At 40.7% G+C, this 22569-nt stretch overlaps 1 protein-coding gene across 3 annotated transcripts in view; it reads right to left on the reverse strand.

Moving 5' to 3' along the window:
* LOC117212023 (protein Wnt-11b-1-like) overlaps positions 1–21159 on the reverse strand; it is a 29493-nt gene extending 8334 nt beyond the window's left edge. The window contains exons 1-6 of one of the 3 annotated variants that reach the window (XM_033456464.1): positions 20679–21159; positions 19978–20361; positions 13766–13915; positions 5139–5380; positions 2160–2512; positions 1349–1620 (exon numbers count right to left, since the gene is read on the reverse strand). In XM_033456464.1, coding sequence (XP_033312355.1) covers positions 1349–1620; positions 2160–2512; positions 5139–5380; positions 13766–13915; positions 19978–20069 — 1109 coding nt within the window. In that variant the 5' untranslated portion in view covers positions 20070–20361; positions 20679–21159. Of the gene's footprint in view, positions 1–1348; positions 1621–2159; positions 2513–5138; positions 5381–13765; positions 13916–19977 lie in introns of all 3 variants that reach the window. The other 2 variants (XM_033456463.1, XM_033456465.1) reach the window with 2 other exon arrangements.
* Between the last annotated feature and the right edge of the window lie 1410 nt (positions 21160–22569).

Raw genomic sequence — 22569 nt, forward strand, 5'->3', positions numbered from 1 at the left:
ACAAAGGACAGCCAGGATAAAGGAAGGCATAAGGAGAACAGTGAATTCCTCGTACAAAATCAAATACAAAGACAAGGAAAGTCAACAGACTAAAAAGCACGATATATAAACGAAGAAGGGCAAACATGTGACAAGATAAAACCAGAATCAGTACCAAAAATAAAAATACCCAATACACAGGGAACTTAGACGAAAAAGACAAAGGGAACTTAGACAAACAGAAACAACAGGCAATCGAGAAGGATTTTGTAAGGAGCTCGTTTGGAACCATGCGTTAATTACTAGTAATAATAACGATAATGGAAGATAAAATTGAAAATTTAGCCTATAATGGCCAACGTTGGAAGGAAAGAAAGTACAAAGTCGTGATGCAGCGTTGCGACACAAACGTTCTGTATCTTTACTTAGAAAGGAGTTGCTGTGCACTGTAACTTCTAGAATTGCATTCAACTATCTTTCTTCTAGTTTTGTAAGGATTGAGTTACTCGTACAAAATGTCCATGTTCGTGAAATGTTGGTGGAAAGTTAGACGTGAAAGGAAGGATTTGAGAAGATTAGCCTGCAAAGTGCACTCATGTGTATCGCATAGAACGTTTCAGATATTCCGTATATTCTTTATCGCTTCATCTACTGTACATCAATTTATCGATTTGTTATTAAACCGTTGGTGTTTCTGCTTTGAAAATATAGCAAAATATGCAAATCCATAGACCTTGGATATTTATGCAATTTCATACTTCTAGGAAGCTAACTATGAAAATGAAGTCTACGTGATCTGTATCAGCTACTAACTAGCATAATAAATATTTTACTTCGAATACATTAGATATCTCTGAACATTGTGTGCATCCTATGTCTTTATGCATATTTAGATTTCCAGTAAGCTCATAAACATCCACAATCTTCGAATAAAATATGCGCGGAGGCATATGCAGAAATATCGAGAATACGATAATGCACAAATTTTTATTATTTAGGCACCATGATTATAGTTTGGATTACAGTAATCTACGATTGTATAATTAATCCGTAACCTTTATCAACTAGAATTTTGAATTTCTCGTACTACTGTACGATATTACGACGTGACGAAGACACGCTTGATCCTGTTCCAGCTGCGTTATTCAACTCCTGTTCGTTTCAGATCATTTGACTTCTTCGTTTATTCTATCAGAGATTTTCCACCTTGAAATCACAGTTCGGTCAGAATCGCCCGTGGCGTGAGAAGAAAACGCGACAGCGAAGCGTCTGTCATATGGGCGAAACAATCGCCTGCAAACCACTATATAGCACGAAACCGGTTCTACGATATTAGCGAAACAAATAAAGAAAGAGAAGCGTGATTTACCTGCCGACAGTTCCAAGACTCCCCCTCTTCTTGTCAGGAAGACAATAGTCCGGGCTTTTCGTGGTGTACAACAGATTATCGTGATGATATAGAGGCGGTAGCCTGCCTCCTGACCTCGGTCGAACTTCCGCTGCAGTTGCGTATCTCCGAAGCAATCGACTTCCTGCGGCTGCTGGCCCCGAAGAACCAAGACCTCTCCAACAGGTACGCACGCTGCACGACCCGGAAACTCCGTGACATTTGCATTCCAGGGTCAAGGATTGTTCCACTGCCTTGTAACGATTAAATACACAGAGATCACATGTGAATTCTGTTGACTTGTGTATTTCTTATATTTTATTTGAAGCGTACGAACGAATAATTGAAATTCCTCAGTGAGGCTCGGAGTTCATTTAAAGAGAGCAGATACAGCGAATTGCTCGATCCAAGTATTTGCTTCTCACGGGGAAGCTTATATTAGCGCGGAAAGATGCTGCGTATTTTCGACAAGATCCAACAGCTCGCTTATTAACGCGTTAATACGGTAATTTAGTTTGCCGTGTATCAGTTTTTCCTTTCGTTTTCGATCTGTTCTCGTTTCTCACATTTTTGATCCAAAGTACAGTTTCTACGTTTCTAATTATGCTCTGAAATATATGAATTTACGTAAAGATCCGCAGTCTAATAATTACCACGTATTCCTAAAGCCGAAAAAGCTACACAAACGAAACGTATAATGGCGAAATGATTATCAGCGTGGATGCGAAACGAATGAAAATCCTCCGTCTTCCTCTTGTTCGTCGCTTTAAATTAATACGATTATTTCAATTACCCTTCGACCCGCCCGGTTGTTGTGCATGTTAACAGCGTGCATAAACTTCGCGGTTGCACCTGTGCCAGGAGGAGTGGCGCCTTGGAGAAATCTCTTGGCCATCCTGGACGCGGATCTAACGTCGTCGCCGCAGCCACCCCATTTGAACGAGTTCTTGGCAGAAAGCGTGCCGAACGAGAGCGACGTGGCGGTGAAGGACGAAGGTGAAATCAAGGCGGACGGTGACGGTGGCTCTCTTCGTGGTGGAGTGGCGCAGGAACAAGCCGCTAGACTGCCCAGGGCGCATCCTCTCGCTAGCCTCCAAACAGCAGCTGCAGCCGACATAGCGTACACGAATGCTTGTTCTCTGGTTCCTGTTACGGCAGATTGCAAAATATGTTAAGAATTCTCTCCTCTTTTCTTCCGCGGAGAATTCTACAGGCCCTTTAGCTTTGACTCTATCTGATTTAATTTTCTAGTTACTCTGCCATCTCATTGTAAGATGATCTGAAATGGAGCAAGGTTTGATACGATTTTTCGTTAAGCGTAACCCAATACTTACGACAGTGTACCTTTCGAATAAGCATAATCAATTAATTAAAACGACTCGGTATCCTGATTCGTTGCTTCCATCCTCGTCGCAAACGAAACCTTGCCCAAGCCTGTTCGAGCTGGTGAAATTCGTTATAAACTCCCGATAAATCCGGACTTACAAAGAAAAAAGGAACGAAAGAAGAAGAAAGCTGAATGAAAACGTAGCAAGCCGAACGTTCTCTCTTGCAACGGGCATTGTTCGGATTGTCCATTGGCAAATTTGCTTAACAAGCTCGCGTTTAATTCTATTTTCGTTACATAAGAAGCTTTGCCGAGGCTGCTGCTAAGAGCAAAGGTCTTCCGATGAATTGGGTCGAAGGTCGAAGCGACGACGCTGCGATTTTCTAATAAGAAATCTCCGAGGCGGGCAATTAACGTGGCAAGAAGTCGAGTCTCTCGAACGGCCCCGAATAAAATCGGTAATGGCACGGTCCGTGGTGCCTTTAGAGGTCGCCATTCACGGTCTCTCCTCCAGCCGGTTTGAAATAATTGAAGGAAAGCTGATTAGCATAGCGGCAGCGAAAGGGCGGCTTTTCCGCGCTCCTCCGATACGTATCGAGCAACCGTGTGTTTTTCATCGCCACTGCGAACCTCACGGGCCGAAGCTTCTCGGTTTTCTCATTAACGAAGGATCGCTTCTCTTGCCCCGAGGGGAACACTTTTATTTACAATATATAATTATCGTCAAACGGCCAACAGTTAATCCGACATTCGCTGGCAACCGCCGCCAGAAAGGAAGGAAGCAGCAGCTTTGATAATGACCACTAATTGAGCCGCTTCTTCGAGGCCTTCCTATTTAACCTGATACGCTTCGCGGGATATACGATCCTCGTTTTCAGGCTCGTTTGACGTTTCTAGCAATAATTTTTCGTTCTACCGGGGCCCTCAAAAAAGCTTTTGCAGAAGAGCACAAAGAATCGAACGTCTTGTTCGAGGGCATCTAATCCTAATTTATTCTCCTCTTCCGTTTAGAAACATCGATCGCTCAGTGGAGCCTGAACTTTTCTAATCCGAATTGCAGCGTGCTTAAGAAGTTTCTTAAATTGTACGAGCGTCTTTGCTCGAGGCAAACGATTACTCGAAGGCTGATTAGAAGAAGTGGCTTCTAGCTCTAACTGCGTCAGCTTCGTTGAACGAGAGAGGAATTTTTCTCGAAGCTACGCAAGTCGAGTAATTGACGCTTTTCTACTCTAGACTTTTTAGTTCGAATTAATTCCCTGAAAAGTTTACCTTTCTTCGTTTCGTCGCTTTTCTAGGAAGCTAACGCGACAGTATGAAAGGCAAATAGGGATTATGGAATAAGGATCTTTCGCAGGAATGGACGACTTTGCGCGGCTCCACTTTCATATTCGTGTAAGTTCATATCTAGGAAGCGATTTCCAAGAACGATAATACGAATAACTTCCAAGTGAAAGAGAAGGATTTAACGTTGGCGACATGTTCGTGTCAACTCGCGAATGTTGTTCACTTTCTCTGATCAGCCAGTTCATGCATTAACGAAACAAATACATTACGACAGCTCGATGTATCGCCCCGAACCGTATCGAATCGTCGTCGTGATTTACCTACGCCTTTGACAGAATTTAGTATGCTAAATATTACAGTCAATCAGATATATATATACCCATATACGTAATCGAAGGATTTTCAATTAAATTCCTGGAACCCAATAAGTTACAGGACATGGATATTTCCACGGAGATAAAGAGACACGTTGTTTGCCATATCGTGCCATGTTACGTAACTTTATCTTGTTTGATCTAAAACGTAGAAAAGTTCTATACCTTAAAATTCCATACAGTATTTATTTATCGCATCTAGAAATTTTTCTACGTTTTCTAAGATGAAGTGAAATTTATGAGAAAGTAAACGTTAAGCAAACACGTAAGAGAGTATCGTGCTTCGCGAGCATGTACATCGCGAATTCTGGTTTTTCGCCCGTTATTACGTTCGTGATCTTGAGCGATCTTAGACCACCATAGTCACGATCTTCTTCAAAAGGGCTACACGATCGTCTGTGTTGAGAAGTACACGGTTCCGTTGAAAGAAGACGAAGATGGCCTCCAAAACTCCTTCGATCACCATGACCAATGGCTCGTTCGAAATCGAAAGTTTCTTCTTATCTCAAAAATCGAAGGAGAAGAATTAAGCTTAGCCGACTGTTCAGCCACCTGAGAAATGCATCCTCGACAACACCATCGTCCTCTCTCTTCCAACAATTCCTCCCAATTTTCTCGACGCTCTGTTCCAACCGCGTTTCATATTTCAGCGAGCATCTACGACTCGATATCTCTTTTCGCGTCAATGTCTGACGAAATAGAATCTTAGATGAGCCGGGAGGGCAGCTTCGTGACTGGCCTCCGCGGTGTTAAACAAAAGGTGTCGAACACCCGACATAGAACGTACCGGTAAGCAATTCAGGCGTATAATCCGGCGCACGCTCGATGCTGCTGCAATTCCACCTACGATGTCGAAATGCTTGCTGGCATACCGTCGATGTATCCCTGGCCGCTTGCACCAGGCTGGCCATAACGTCCGGCGTCGCTCTGCACGCCCTTGCCTGCTTCCTCTCCAAAAGGCCGGAGCTTTTCGCGCTGGTGCAGGCCTCCCTCGTCCACGTGTAGCCATCCCCGGTACGACCGAGAGCCCTGCAATTAAACGGCTCATGAGACGTCGATGATACGTTCGAACGAGAAGGGCAGCACGACTGCTCGATGCTCTAAAGTTCTGCTCCCGCTGAAGCAACTGCGAGTAACTTTTCGTCGTCCGAGACAACTTTCCAACAACATTCTGTTCACACGGAAGAAACGTAATCCTGGGAACATTTAGGTATCGTTTTAGCAAAGTTTGTTCATTTATGTCCGTCACGTTGCCAATCGAGTTAAAACTTTCGAAAAGGGAAGCTCCTTTTTGGATAAATAGAATTTACTTGCTCGTCAAATATTTGCGACAAGGATAGAGAATGCGTATGTCGCTCCAAATTGAACGATAGCAGGCAATACGTCGAAGGAACGCGCCGTCGAAAGCAGAGAAGCCGAGGATAACGTATTGGAGTACTCGTCCAACCCCACCTACGTTTACCAAACGTTTCTCTTCAACCTTGCAATACCTATCCACGCCCGAACGATGGTCACTCTCCGCGTTATAGCCTACTGGCCATCCACACACGCGAGAAGGGCTTCACCCTCCATCGTAAATTCGCCTATGCCCAAACAACTCTTACCCTCGCTACGAGTCGACGTCCTGAATCGAAGGTCGAAGGACGAAGAGGTGACGCGGTCAATTTTTCAAAGCACGAAAAGCGAACGATTAGATGCGACGACTGGTTCCAAACGTCGCCTAACAGAATAACTGGATGATAGCAAAATGTGAACATATTTATTGATTTTATCGCTATTACTTTGTATAATTAGTATATCATTGCGATACGTAATAATACGACGAAATAAAACGATAGGATCATCTTTAATATCCACGTGTATACGCGCATAGCATAAAATAAAGTTTAGCGGAAGCATACGCGTGCTCGGACTACCCCTACGTAGCTCCCGGTCGCGTCCGGTAGCGACAGGCTCTGAGGTGACCGAGCGCGACGTTCGACTGCCCGACTAACGGTTCGCGGCCAATGAAACAGAGCGCGCCGAGTTTAAGGAAAGGAAAGAAAGGCCCCTCGAACCCAAAAAAATTCTGCGTCGTTGAGTTTTCCTTATAGACAGTCATAGACAGTCATCGATCGCTTCAACCGCGATATTTCTCAAGATTGGACGACTTTACGATGCTGTTGTTGTATCGCGACATAATTTTCCTGTCCTCGATGCTCGTCTTTCCGCGAGCCTCGTAATCTACTTGGCTTCGCTCGTGCCTCGCGTTTATCCTACGACGAGTATCTCCGCGCGGAAGCGGCGTAGGACGCAGCGAGCGAGCGAATCTCGTAAATGGAAACTTGAGGTTGAAATTCACGGAACGGAGGTGGTTCTATCGGACGGTGAGTCGTTCGCGCCACGGTTCGAGCAGAGGGCCGTAAATCAGGGGTGAATTTCGAAAATTATAGGGCGTGAAGCTGAAAGGTGGCTTTAAGCGGCGCGGGTGGATACGTGCGCCGCGGCGCAAACCGTACCGAGGATAATTACGGACACCTGAAAGTCGAAATGGCTCGGGCACGGGATACGTCTAGACGTAACAGCCCTGGGAATGGCCGGCTCGCCAACCCCGTGTCAGCAGCCTACCCTCGAAATTACCCTATCAAAAGGCCGTACCTCTAATTCATTATTCCGTCGCCGATCGCACCGCTGCTGTCGTTTCCAAGATGCCATTCGCGTTATGTGCTCGTCCCCGTTCATGACGCTCATACACCGGGACAATCGTAAATGCTCGCGTTCCCCATTTCTGCGAGGATTTACGTCCTCCTTGGCTTCGATATCAACCAGGCATCCCCTCCTTCTTCGTCTGCCACGCTCGTTTAACGATCAACTCGCTGCACCAAGCCTCGTTTAGATTAAACAAGTTATACGAATTCGAATTAACGTTATACCGCCTCACGAAAGTAGTCGAACGCTTATCGCGGCAAATCGAGTTTATGCCGGTGTTTATGCAGCGTGTGCCGGCTGACGCCACTCGTTATTTCTCCGCTGTTCGCGACGATGTCCACCTTACTACGAATGACGACGAAATATTCCATAAATACTTTGTTCTTACAGCGAAACCGAAGTTACTTATCTTGTTCGTTCTATTTTTTCCTTTAGAGGGGGCTAGGTCGGCGTTCTAGGAGACTTTAGGACAAATTCAACGAAGCGTATCACGTGATATTCTTATTAACTCGATACCAGGTTTTCAGTAAGCTTCATTTTAACGCCTGATCGAATTTCATTGCGCAATGGCGTATTCTACTCTTTTGCAGAAGTTTGAGCGAGTTGTTGTCAAAGTGGCTGGATGTACCAATCGTACGTAGAAGATCACGTAATACGCATTGAAGTTGTCCTACAGTCCCCTACAATCTGGTGAAAAATAGTTCCAAGATCTGACAATGTTTTTCGACGTAAGATCTCAAGAAACGTTCAGATGGCCAATATTATCGCCGATGTTTAAAGTACTCGACATTGTATCGACGATAACGTTGAGAATCTGAAATATTGGCAACAATATCAGTCATGTAAACGCTTCTTAAGAATATTCTGAAAACGTGTGTAATTCGCTGAAACGTTAAAACGATAATGTCTAGTAAAATTACTCTTAAGAAGGAAAGAAAAAGGAAAGATGCCGTGTTATATTTGTGCGAGGTTATTTATCGCCTTATGCGAGAGTGACACGCACCACGAATGAAAGGGGACTTTTTTGTCAATGGAAAAAGAAGGAAGCGAATTTATTTCACGCGTCAAGCGCTTCGGAACGGAACCGAGGGACGCATTCCTCACGCATGGCTCATTAAATTCACGCACACTGAAATAAGGACGCGCACGAAAGACCAACCGACCATGTTCGTGCGCTGCTCGCCAAATTGTTTGCCTAATTTTTCATTGTCTCCTCGCAAAAAGATAAGTAATTCCAGTGGCCATTGAACTTCCTCCGATTCTGGTTTCAAGCTACCGGTATAATCAGAATTCATCGGAAGTATATATTTAAAAAACTCGAAAAATGCTCTCGAATAATGCATTTTATATCTTCTTCGATTTAAAAAAAATACGATAAATATTTGGTTGCCCCAAAAGATTCTTTCGTTTTACAAGGAAATAATAGACGCGCGACATCTTTTGTTTTAATGCGAACGAAACGTATCCTACGACAGCTGGAGGACGATTAGGTTAAGTTGACTACACGACGACAGCCAACCGGGCTTGTAGAGGTTAGAAAAAGTTTCGAATAAATAATACTGTATCCAATGACATGTTCCAAGTGTAAACCGAGCAATAAACTATCGTATTATGTACAAATAAAATTATTAGTAAGAATGTCATAGATAATATAGCGTATATCATAATTTTGATATGTATAGAGATATTGAAAACTTAATTTATTTCTGATTGCGGTTTCATATAATTATTTCGTGATGCTCGTATTTCATACTTCTTTTATATTATCTCTTTGTTTTGTACGTACCGTTAAAGCCATTCTCTTTCTTGCAAAATTGAAAGACAACTGAGACATAAAAATTAAAGTAGCTGCTCCACATCGGCCTAACCACTTTTCATGCAAAGCTTCAACGTCGTGATACATTTTCTTCGTGTTTTTATTTACGTACATATGTATATAGAAGTGCATCGCGTTTGGCTGCAGGCTTCGAACAAACTAAGAGAAAGATAAGAAAAATTACAGGCATTGGTGCAACCTAACGGAAACAAATTCAAAGGAAGACAGATTCGGCGTTCAACAAACGACACTTGACAGATTTTCCGTACAATTATGTAAATTGCTCGTCTGAAACATGCTGCTTGATAGGCAGCAATTATTTTAATGCGAGTGTGAGGTTTGCTTTCGATTAGTTTCTTTTTTTTCATTACAAAACATGATTGACAGAACTAAAACAAGCAGCCTGCAGTCCTCTCTTCGTTCCATTTAATTATAAATTGTAAATATATATGAAATAATTTTTAATTAAAAAAAAATTTTTTTTAATAATAAAATAATTCGAAAAAAAATCAAATGCTTATTCAAAGAAACTAACGCATAATCATTGTAAAAATAACATCTAGCCAGATGAAATAAATATTACTTAAACCACTATTTGTCAAATATTTTACTTAAATAACGTTCAAGTTAAAAACTGCTCTAACACTTTGTTAATTTTCTTCTTCTTAAGCATATTCTGGCGTAATAAATCAAACAGCATATTAACAGAACATTCTAGGACATAAAGGATACGTGCAATTGGCTTTCTCAATTTCGATCATGAAACGTGCGTTGATAAATCATTCGCAGTGGTAAATACTACGACAGAAACTGTCCGATATCCAATTTGCAACGACCGCGCTTAGATTTGTTACGAGTTATTATTCACGTGCGGCGTATATCATGTCGGTAACCATTTCAATTAGCCAATGAACGCATTTTCGAGGCACTTTCAACAATCGCGGCGAGGTCTTGTCTCGCGAGACCACCTAGTACGCAACAAGTCCGACTACTTGTAGAAGGTGTCACGAATGAAGAATATATCGTTTGCCATTCATCTTGTTTCTTCGCAATCACTGAGGTTTATATTGATGTATCTACCTCCTTTAAGAGAGTCGTGTTCGGTTTTACGTTACTTCGCAAAACGTACAGCGTCGTTTATAGAATGGCTTAAAAAAGTATTCGAACGCTCTAAGAAACTTTTTATGCGTACGGGAGAGTCGTACAGCGCCAGTTGTTCTCGCTTCTACCGTTAGTTAACTACGCTACAGGTGGAGAGTTAAATGCATACTGGTATAATTTTCGATATTACAAGAGTTCTAAGACGTTTACGCTGGTCTTCCCTATGTAGTCTTCAATTATCCAAATATTACAATTATTCGGCTAACGCTATGCAAATTCCCACGAATATTACCACCCAATCTCAGCATTCTGTTAAACAGCAGCTTAATTTTCTCGAAAACCGACAACGAGCGTGTCCAATTATAATAACCAGTTTACCCGCTAAAACGCGAGACGTAAACGCGACGACGTGAGCGAATTCGTGCGAATAATCCGCGTGGAAGGTATGCTACCGGTTCGCTCGTTTCCTCGGAATCGATCGGCAGCCGCGAGCTTTCTCGCAAAATGCCTCCTAAATTATAGAATCCTAAATTAGCCGGGTGGAAGAAGAAAAAAAGAAAGGAACGTACCCATAAATTGGAGGAGATTTGGCCGGCCTCCTATACGCGATCCATTACGTGGAAGAGTGTATAAGGACAAGCTTATACTCCCGAGGAAGTTCATGGTCGTTCACGGGTGTGTACATTCTTATGAAAATGCGGCGAGCTTCAATAAAACTCCGTGATGTACGTTTCGAAACGACCGAATGGACAAGTACCTCCGATGTCGGATGCAATTTCGAAATTCGTTTTGACTGGTGGAATCGTAAAGTGGCGTTTTTACGGGGCTGATAATAGGTCGGCGCCTACGATTCCCAACCGAGGACCTCTCGTGTGCGGCCACCAGCTCGTTTTCAACCGAAGAGGAAACGAAACTGAAGTAGCCCTCGAGTTCCGTTAATATTACAATTCCGGATGCAGTCATTTTCACTCTTTATAGTTCTTTAATCTACCTTGTTATCTACACTGACTCACGAAGATATTTGGACATTTATCATAGAAAACATTCGCATTGTACGCCTTATATAAAACATTTTGGAAAGAAGATATTAAGAAATGGCCGTTTATGTAACTCCTTGCGAGTGTAAAATTCTTGCACAACGTTTAAGAATATCTCTCAAGCAACACAAAATGTTCAGCACCTATCTGAAATATGAAAGTGAATGTTAATTTGTATAATATAATGGGTAATTGACTTTCATGATTTCTGTGAAATACGCATACTTAAACTAAATATCTTTCAATTTATATCCGTTTTAGTACTTGCGTCTTAATGTTTGTGTCAAATCTCACAACAGTGCTAATAAAATTTTAGGATGTATCGTATAATGCACATAATGTATTCATAAAAGGTGTCTGCAAGTATCCAAATACTTTTAAGAGCTTGTGTATAATTGTTATTCTTCTTACATTACTCCTAATTTGGAGAATTTTTTATGATCAAACATTGAAATAGTACTTCAAAGTTGTGTACAAACTTAGATGAAGTAAGATTAGGTTTTATCAAAGTACAAAGTACATTTGTTCAAGTTTCACAAAATTATAGTATTTATATAGAAGGAAAAAATAATAATAATGAAAAGAATATTAGGAACTTCTTGGAATCCCTTCTCAGAGTCATAATATGAATTTAATAGAGTTTACAAACACAATATATACAAATGAGATAATAAAACATGTTAAAGAAGATAACTTGAACATTTTCAAGTAAACATTGTGAAGTATTACACGATAAAGAGATACAAAGTAGAAATTTTCAATTTTAAATCTTCATGGTGATTAGATGATATATTTCTGGTTCTTTAGGTTTCAATTATGTTTTCTCAACACGTTATTATATCATAAAAGCCATCAAACTTAAACATCAAGACAGACCTCTAAATTCACAATGAAAATTTTCTAAAAGTTTGTACTTTTGCCAGTGAAATACCACAAATGGATTGTTAAAGAATGTCATTGTCGAATCTAAGAGATCGCCTATCTGCAAATTTGACGGCTTTTATTAAACAACGTATTAATAGAAACGCGATTGAGATCCGAAGAACCAGAAATATATTATCTAGTGATCATGCAAATTTGAAATCTGCAATCTCAATTTTGTTTCTCTTTACCGTGTAATACTTTTGAATTTTTCGAGTTTAAATCGTATATCTGCACTTGCTAATTATCCTGTCACTACCTGCTTCATAAGCTTTTTCCCGCCACGCACAGTTGCCTTCTAACCTAACCTCGCTTTTCTTCCTTATGTTTTTTCTACTTACCTCCTGCTTCCTAGTATAGAATCTATCTTTCCGCCTTTCCGCAATCATATTCGCTGTTTTTTGCATCCACTTCTAGCTTGTATTCCCTTTTTTTACCCTATCTATCTCCTTAATTATTCAACATTTATACTTTACTCTATCCACGCACACGACTGTACACACTATACACACGGTACACACTATACCGTTAACATATACAATGTATTAATAAAACCATGATTGAAACCCGATAAAAAACTGTAAATGTGACAAAGCTGAAATTATCTTGTTGTAGTTGAACATGCTAATAATTCGTCTTATTTTACGTATTCAGAGAAATCAAGGTGAAAATACATTTGAAATATCGTAATTCTCCATATTCGGTAGCAATCGATAGTATCGATACTTTCATCGATGAACGTCCGTTACGTTTGAGAATTCTTGTGGGAGGACCCGTGCGAAGATATACATTATAGATTTCTAAATTGGTTTTGACATATAGATCATAAAATACGATGTTTACAAGCTTGATAATAGCCCGGGTTTCCGAGGTTCTTTGAATACTTAAAAACCGATTACCTATAAATTTGTGAGCCCATAACTATTTGATGTCTCAAGGAATTCTGCCGCCATTGGGATCGACCAACGTAAATATTAATATTCTTCTATAAATTAATTAATATAGTTGTCCAGGATAATGTTATTCACTTTTAATTATATAAATACCCATACGTTCTTACTGAAGCTTGTTTTCATAAAATTTACACTTTCGTATATATATGTATATATATATATATATATATATATATACAAATCTCTTACAATTAAGATGGCTGCTTATGCTGTATAATATTTTTTTACTAAATATATGTATGCAGCAAATATCTTGTAGTTTCTATATATATTTTTAGATCAGCTGCAAATTGTACCAACACATATAACCATAGCAGTCCTGTCCCACTGGGGTGATAATGAAGTTTCAAAATGTTGTATATAACACACACAATATGCACATAAAAGTTTCCTGTGGTGAGTGTTCAAATAATTTCATAAGCTATCATTATACGTAGAAATCTATCTCATCCTCTAAATATCATAGCAAATACATTATCTTGAATATTTTATACATTTTCATTTATAACGTGTATTATATACATTATTGATTACACATTTAAATTAACCATAAATATATAAGTATTGGCAATCTACTTAGTACAATGTATCATTTAACATAATAATAATTGTACGATGATAATCATTCTAAATATTAAGAAACATTAATTTGATAATATTATAAATAATATAAATACTAATAATTATTTAATAATATGTACTTTGATTAGTTCTATTCAATGAATAAGGTTAGGTCTCCTACAGTATATGTATCAGAATATTGTAAATGTATATAAATAGGGTTCCTACCGCATGAAGGGCATCTAATTACATGATAATACCTCCTACGTTTCGCACAAGAATCGTGCAACGGATGATTTACGAGAAAACGGATCGACGACACGTATATCACACTTACGTGCGAATTTTATAAATAGCAACATTCACGCGATCTTGCACCAGTCCGACGTTAATCAGGATACTGATGCAAATTATTATAAATCGATCGTTAATCCTCGTTCGCAACGAGCCTCCTGTCCAGATCATTTTACAAGTGGCAGAGATTGCGCTGAAAGAACGGCAGAGATGGTTCTATAGCGTAAAAACGATTGCTGATCTTGATCCAAATGATAGATGAACGTCTTCGTTCGAATCGTTGGATGAAGCATCCTCCAGTTGCTTTCGATTTCAAAATTACGACGCGAGGAAAACGAATTCACAAATATTTCGCTTCGACGTGTATCACGCTGTCATAGTATTGCAAATGCTATTCAGCTGTCTTCTTAAGTTTGCTTCTCTGTGAAACTGGTTTCTAGGTGGTTTGTTTAGAAGCAGTTTCGTGAGAACTGTTAACCTCTTCAGGGACAAATTTATTGAGATCAGGAACAGACGATTATAATTTTATTTTTGCGTAAAAAGAAATATTATTCTCCATATTTCATCGTATATTAATAACACATACTCCAGCAAAGTTATCAGGCAAGAAGGACATTCTATCAAGTATTAATTTCATCAAATTATCTATCTGACAACTATAGAAACTTCTGCAACACCACTGTACAAAATTCTCGCTGTAACCTTACATAAGAGGCTACATCCGATGGAGACCAAGCGTATCAAATTTTCTCCCGAGCTGAATGCTTGACTGTGAAAAGAAAGTCCCTTCGTGAGGGCACAATTAACGGGCGAGGCTCATAAATTTCCTTTCCAAGAAAGGTCGGCCCGACGAGAGCACGCATCTTTCATAGGGCTGGACGTGACAGGATCGATGTAGGATTCCGGGCTGTATAGTGACAAAAACAAATCGCGTTGGCGACTTCCGAGATCGCCGTTCGATTGCCCCCGCTAGGCGGTCGGTGTCGATGATTATAAACAAAAGAAAAGGGGGGGGGGCGCCCAGATGATGGGCGGAGGGCTGGCGGAATGACGGAGGGGAGGCCTCGAGGAGAAAGAGGCTTCTTGGAAAGGACGTTTATAAATCACGAATCGCAGGCAACCCCTAATCTTCCACCCTGTTCGAGCCGCGCTGTCTTCCTCTCGTACTTTTCTTCCCCATTCCACTCGTATTTTGGTTTTGCACGCGAAACCACCATCACTCCTCCATTCATCATCCGACGGCGAGCGGCGTTCTCTCTTTCTGTTTCCGCTTTTCCAACCCCTCTCAGCGTCCCCCATGGACGCGCCCGATGAAATTCGCCCCGAATCACAGGACAATTAACGTCACGGCGTGCAGCTACGTGAAATAAAGGAGGTTCGAGCGATCCTACGATCACGTCTGTTGCCGCGTGAACGATAATAGGATATCTTCATGGTTCGCGAGCAACGGCTAGTAACACTAGGATTTCACATGTAAGCGTCAGATGCGCCATCTATACGTACATTTGATAAAAGCGACCCAGCCAGATCGTAAAATCGGTCACTTAACGTTTACAATTTTCCGTGACGTTATATTCGCAACCATTAAGTCTGATTCACACTAGCGGCCAAAGGTGCGGTCACAGGTCACGATCAATCAAAATGTAGGATTTGACCGAGGCATTCACACTGAACGATCAGAAGCAATCAAATCTCGTCGCCAGTCGCTCTCGTCTTTATTCGTTCGCTCGCACGAGGAACAAACGAAACTCGCGTTAATCTTTTACGAGGATGCATAAGATGGCGAATGAGATACGTTTGCGGTAGTAATGCGATGAGTGGAAATGATAAATGGAAGTAATTGCGATAGCTGCGTGGCTGTAGAAGTTTTCAGGTCATTCTTCTCTATTTCCATCCACCGTTTCATCTTGTCAGATGTGTCGTAATATTTTTTGCCACTGAGATCATATAGTTCGCTGCAATTTCCTACAAATTCGATTAGACGCTCGTTCTCCGTGCTCCTTTCCGACTGTCGACGGTGATCTTGATCCGGCGCCGTGGTCGACAGATTTTCATTCGACTCGATCGAACCGCCTGCTGCGGATGCTCTCGTTGGATTGCGTGCAAGTGATTTTGACCGGTGCTTGACTTGGCGTAATCTTATCGTACCGTGATCGCTGGTGTGAATCTAGCTTTAATCCTTAACGGTAGAGAGGCTCCGCTATGGGCACATCATACTCGTATGTACCATAGAAAACGAATGACTTTACACATGAAGGGAGCATATGAAGAATTTCTATTTTTATTTCCATTCATCGTCATGTTGTATTCTGTTCGACGGTCGCGCGTGTTTTGTGTTTTGCGCCAACGCAAACCAATAACGTGGCGTCTTAGCTTATACTTTACCATTTTACCTTCGTGCGAAGGGGCATCACGAGGAGACCGGCAGATATAATTTTTGTAAGGCGTTTGAATATTTTTGTAACGCCAAAGCTACACGTTTCTTATTCGCCGTTTAACGTTTTATTAACTCTAAGAGATCGATAAGCGAATGAAATATTCATATCGACTCACGATATAAACCAATTATTAGAAACATTGTAGCATCCGGATATTTTTGCGACAGATTATATTTGAGGAAGATTATCTGCTTGTAAAAAGGAATAAAAATATTATAATCCGTTTCTATTTTTATTCCAGAAGCTGCAATTTTATGACTCGTCATTGTGCGACGTATACAGATGATCTTTTAGTTATGGCTAGATTAATAGATCTACCTATGACTAGATTAATTGCTTCCGATCAATTCTACATGACGCTGTTGTGAAAAATTGTAAACTTCGATCGCTGGCCGATATTACCACTATCGCTGTCTTCGTACGTTCACTGCTTCCAGCTAAACGCAACGGTTACACGACCAGATGGGATTTTCTATAAGCATCAATTGTATCTGTCTGGATATACAGTTACTCATGAAAATACTCAAACACTTGCCACAGACAATTTTTACGAATATATTATGAGTGTTATATAAATCCTTCTGAAATTTCAATTGCTTCGTAACGAGACACTACTGGCGTGACTACGATGGAAAAGACAGTTTCGGTATTTGATACGCGATTGCTCGATAAGATGTTGGATTTTAAAACTGCTCAACTTCTTGTACGAAAAACATGAAATACGACGTCTTTGTTCCGTGGTCTTCGTACATTTTTATATATTCATATATATTTCATATTTTATATATTCGTACGTATCATATATCTTGAGATATCTCCTTAATTGTTCTTCTATCGTTGGTCTTATGAATAATAATCATAAACAGAGACGTGGGTTCTATTATTCGAAGATTCCCTCGTACCAACAGTTAGGCGTGTCTCATTAATTCGGATACTGGAGGTTCCACAGTACTATAAATACGTCAAATTATAAATGCGTGTATATAACACACTGTATCTGACATATTAGGATAGAAAGAGAATGGAATCTTATAGGAAATGCCATCATAACGATTCGTTCGTTCGCCCGCGGAAGAACCGGCCATGATTCATAAGAAATTGGCCTCTGGAATGAAGAGAACGATCGGAGGGGAAGCATTAGGATTAATTGGTACGAAGAATGGGAATTAAGGCAGGAATCGACGAACGTAGAAGGTTCCGTGAAGCTCCTTCGCAGAAGATTAATCGCACGGAATATTTGGCCGAGGCAAGGGAAACGGAGGAAATTAGATGATTGTTGATTATGTTTAATGAATTTTGATCCTTCTTTCTTGCTATCGATCTAGCGTAGCCGAATTTCTATAGCTGCGAGAGAAACGAATGTAAATTGCGCTCAAAGGCAAACGTATCATTAAGACGAAAGCGATTTGTACGATCGTCAAGATGGATTTAACTGTTTCGAGTATTAGTCGGCTGTTGCACGAAATTTCATTACGCTCGTTGATTACGTTTAATGAATTCTAATCCTTCTTTCTTGCTATCGATTTAGCGTAGTCGAATTTCTGTAGTTGGAGGAGAAACGAATGTAAATTGCGCGCAGAGGCAAACCTATCATTAAGACGAAGGTGATTTGTACGATTGCCAAGATGAATTTATAATTGTTTCGAGTATTAGTCGATCGTTGCACGAAACTCCATTATGTTCGTATCACGGTGTTTCTCAAGAGTTCACGATTGAGGAAGAAAAGGTTCACCGGCAAGCCTAAATTCATTTTGTTAAAGAAGGTATAATAAATATTCGCACTTTCGCGAATCGGTCATTCGATGATATCCATATTAACAAAATACACAGGATGTTGATACTTTTACGTGATTTTCTATATGAAATATTTTACGTTTTTATTTATTTTAAGAATCGTCTTCTTATTAATTCCACGTATATCTCGTTGCGTTGTATTCGTTTACCATATATTGCTGCTGTAATCGTAGTAGCGAGATACAGAAAACAATAATGGATTGATCCAGCAGATGTCCAGCAAATCAAAGTCGTCATTATCTCGTTTGGATGTACATTGTACGTACTACATGTTGCGTATGCTTTACATGTTCATCTTTATCATGCCATTGTTCCAAGTATCTCGTTACCATACAAGATCCAATTTTCACCGCGAATAGCAATAAGTTTGAAGAACAGATCCTGTTCATTTCTTTCAAGTAACGAGCTGGCTATCTCCATTCCCCTAAGCTTCTTATCTATTTTCTTTAGCCTGCCTATATGAGACAAGTGATAGAATGACTTACCTTCGTTTGAACGGCCATTTGTCAGTCATATATTATTCTCGTTGCCTGCTACGTATTATTTTCAGTAATATTTCTTAGAACGTTGTTATCGATGGCGTGTCACAGCCCTTCTTTCGTCTCATCTTCAAACAAGAAACCATCGTATTTCTGAAGCTACCAAATCAGAAAATCTCTCGGTTAATCGTATTCCTGCCAATTTCTCTCTAGTCTCTTCGATCGTATACTTTTTCATACTCCAAGTATCTGCTATTACGGATAGCAAAACCGCAGTTGCTATTGAACGTAACGATCGAACATTTCGAAAGAGGCGTTTCAACGTTGGCGTCCCACCGCCAACAGAGACGAATCGGTAACGAGGAGATAAATCGAAACTGACGCAGATTTCACGAAACCTAAGCGTCGTTACACATCGCAACGTGTTTCGCAAACGTGTAAACATTGCTATAAAATATTTTCATAGGGATTTACGAGTCGGCCGGAGTACAAGGGACGCCCTGATAAACCTAAATTCGATGCATCACACGTAAGAGAAGCTCGAACGCGTAATAAATCCTCGTTGAGACTTATTGTTCCTCGGGGCCCCATGGCGCGGCCAAGAAAACAAGCAAGAAGAAAATCTTTATAATAGAGTAAAATGATCCTCCTTGCTCCGCTCCCATTCTTCTCCGCGCGTACGTACATCTCGACTGGTAACCTATTTGTTTCTCATTAACGGACCTACATTAATCTTTCGATTCCTCCGGAGGCCCCGTGAACAAACGTGAGAACATCGGGGCTGCTTGTTACCGAACGATTCATGGCAGCTTCGACAGAACCAAGCTTTTAGACCTCCGTTTAAATTACTTCACACAGGTATCCGGTATACAGTATACTCGCAAGCATAACTTATCTCGTAACTGATTAACGACTATAATAAGCTTCCCATAAAAATTGGAAGCTTTCGTTTCGTCGATGAAGTTTAATTACCAAATTGTAGCTTTTGGATGAAACGCGGTTCAGATCGTAGCTTTTTTACGTTATTAAATATACTGGATTTATATTCGTTGTAATTAATGTCACGTAATTTTTTATGCTACTGTACCAGCTATAGTTTAGATAGATAGATTCTTTGATTAGGAGATGTTTTAGATTTCTTCGACTATTACTTAGATCTTCCGGCGTAAATTATTGCGCGCAAAGGTTCAATGGTCAAACAGATTTTTCATTTTATATTCCAAGAGCGATATCTTAAAGAAGTTTAACCAATATCACGCATCCTTTTTAAATATCGTTTCTGGAATACAAAGCGAGAAATCTATTTGGAGACTTCTAGATATAGCAAAAGTTTCTCGATTATAGCCTAGACGATAGTCTCTTACATTAAAGTTCCTTCTTTCGTCTAAATTATTCTAGAGAAAAGCTGTAATATTTTCTTCACATCCGTGTTGGATAAAGTTTGAACATCGAATGGACGTATGTCGTTCCGCCAGAGAATTTTGCGCGTGCTTAAGATAAAATCTAGACGTAAGAAGCGATTAAGAAATTGTATTGTTACTTACAACCACTTGATGCACCTGCCATCGTGAATCAGCAACAGGAACAAGAGCAGCCAAGCTTTAGCACCGCTTCTCTTCGTTGCCGTCATCTTCATGCACTTTACATTCTAAAAGACTGGCATTCGTTCCGCTGCTTCGCGCATTAGAACTGCTCTATCAATTGTCCAATGTTCGACGACTGTCCTGGCACGCGCGCTCTTTCAGGGACCACTGTGTTTCTCTCGATGATCGGTGGATATCGTAACGTAGAACCGCGGCACCTTTGGCGTATCCATCTTCGACGAAGCCAATGAAAAAATACTCCAAGATCTCGGATCAATGCAATCGGCGTAACCGAACTTCGCTTCCGATTATTCCGCTCTCGATGTAACTCTGTTAAACGCTACTCTAAATTGAAAAAAATGTTAAAGAGAAAGAACAATGAGAACTGGTTCGAAGATACAGCCAGAGATACCGGGGGGAAAAGGGCAGCGCGTCCGAAGGAAGATATAAATTCCAAGTCGGGAAACACTGTACTTAATTGCAGTTGTCGATGGGACGATAAAGCAGTCGCTTAGAAATCACACACGCGAGGCCCTGATTTATCACGGCTGATCACCGCGTGCGGTGCAATTATCGTCGAGCCTTTTTCTCTGTTTTTCTGTTTTTTTTTCTTTTATTTTTTTCCTTCTCGAAGCGAGCTTTCCCACCGGCGAACAACGTACCGTGAGCACACTTGGCGAAGTTAAGCGGGAAGCGAAGGAGGCCGAGTGTAGCAAAACAACAACCGGCACGTCCACTGTCACTCGACGATTGATCGGAGGATGATCAATGGAGGCAGCGGAGCAGACGTCAACGCGCGGTATCCTGAATGATCTGCGACCGATACGGTCCCCTATCGGGTGAGTTCCTTCGCGCCGTCCCGTGCTGCAGGGAGTCTGCGTGGTTACAGGTGTCCGTCGAGCCGTCCCGCAGGATTTGCCGGTCGCCGTGGAGGTGGAATCCTCCTACTCTACTCTATTTCCTCCTACTTCACCTACTCGGTTTTCGTTGGACGAGGAACCGGCCACAGGGATGGCGATCACGGTGCGAACGCGGCCACGCGAACAAGGGAGGAGGCGAGAAACTGGTCAAAGATCGCGTCCACTTGGCCCGAGAGGATCCGTTGGACAAAAATCGGGAAAGTCGTTCTTCCATGTCCGATCCGATGATACGCCGTGACCGTGTCCGGATATCTAAAACGACACAACGTTCGTCGACGTAAGATTCTCACGAATATCACCGACTCGTTCGTTCGACTCTCGTTTTTGCTGGAACGATCAACGAGCTTCTGGAATGGAACGTCGATGGTCCGAGGATTCGATACGAGTTCCTCCTGCTGTTTGTAAATGCGCGCTATCCGAAAGTCTCTTTTCTCGAAGAAATCAATTCTAAGGGATTCTCTTACTTAAACTAGTTGGATATCGTTTACATAAACAGGTGTAATACGTGAAATTGCGGAACAATTTATATCTATTAATAAGAAGCTACGTTTCGCTGAACCACCAATCCAAACTAATCTAGAAGCCGTCGCGAAAAGAGCAAGTTATTCTCACCACACTCGGAACCGGACAACTGTCGTTTAATATTCCTATTTGTTGTAAAAAGATCATTATTTGCCTGTACTCTTTTGCTCTTTCTACTCTTCTGATCTTCGATAGTTGGAGGACATTCCTGCGTCACACGCTTGATAGTTATTTTTACACTACGACTACTGCAGACAGATTTATCAATTTTTGTAATTATATTCTATCTCGTAATTATGCTTATGCAATGTACATAATTGCTAAGTCAATTTGGCGCGCCCTATTCTCGATTTCGTAAGGATGGTTTAACCTACTATTAAAATATCGTGACGCGCGATTTTACACTTTCAAATTCCCTATAAACGCACCAAAATCCGCAATCTAACGATGCAGGTGTCCAACGATGCTTATATCCCAATACCATTTTAACGCTAGAACAATTGGCCTTTAACATGCAGCTAAATGTTTTACGTATATATATAAATTGATATTAATTCATACCTGATGATAATAGAGGCAAAGAAATTACCATTAGTGGAGGATCCTTACTATTTTGGGACAGTCGCATAATTGTCATTTCTGCACTGCCCTAGATTCGTTCTTTGTACGTGAACAACTTTATGATTCACCGTATATCTATTTGTTTCCATCCTGCCACTTTAATTCTGATCATCTGCGTATGACATATTTAGGCAAACATCGCAGGTCAGTAGATCTAGTGTCAAGAAACGATTGTATTCTTCGAGGCATTTTATGCATGTACACTGTACACTACCGCTCAAAAGTTTCCAGTCGCTTCTATTTTCTCGCTGCGGATTTTCACGCAAATTTACATTTCTATGGACGCGCTAAAGAAATAGAATTTAAATAGAAATTTGTTTGTCACATCGAAGATTATATAACGAATGCTCTGCTTTCAATATTTTTAATATTTCTGCATATAAATGCACATAAATGCCTACCAATCCGCAGTCCATTTACTTTCGTCCTTGCTGGCTGATAAACAAGTATATTTATGCTCTTTTTCATTAGCCTTGTATCGTGACCATTC

This window comes from Bombus bifarius, unplaced genomic scaffold, assembly GCF_011952205.1.
Source record: "Bombus bifarius isolate JDL3187 unplaced genomic scaffold, Bbif_JDL3187 scf7180000008265, whole genome shotgun sequence".
In the NCBI taxonomy this organism is placed as follows: domain Eukaryota; kingdom Metazoa; phylum Arthropoda; class Insecta; order Hymenoptera; family Apidae; genus Bombus; species Bombus bifarius.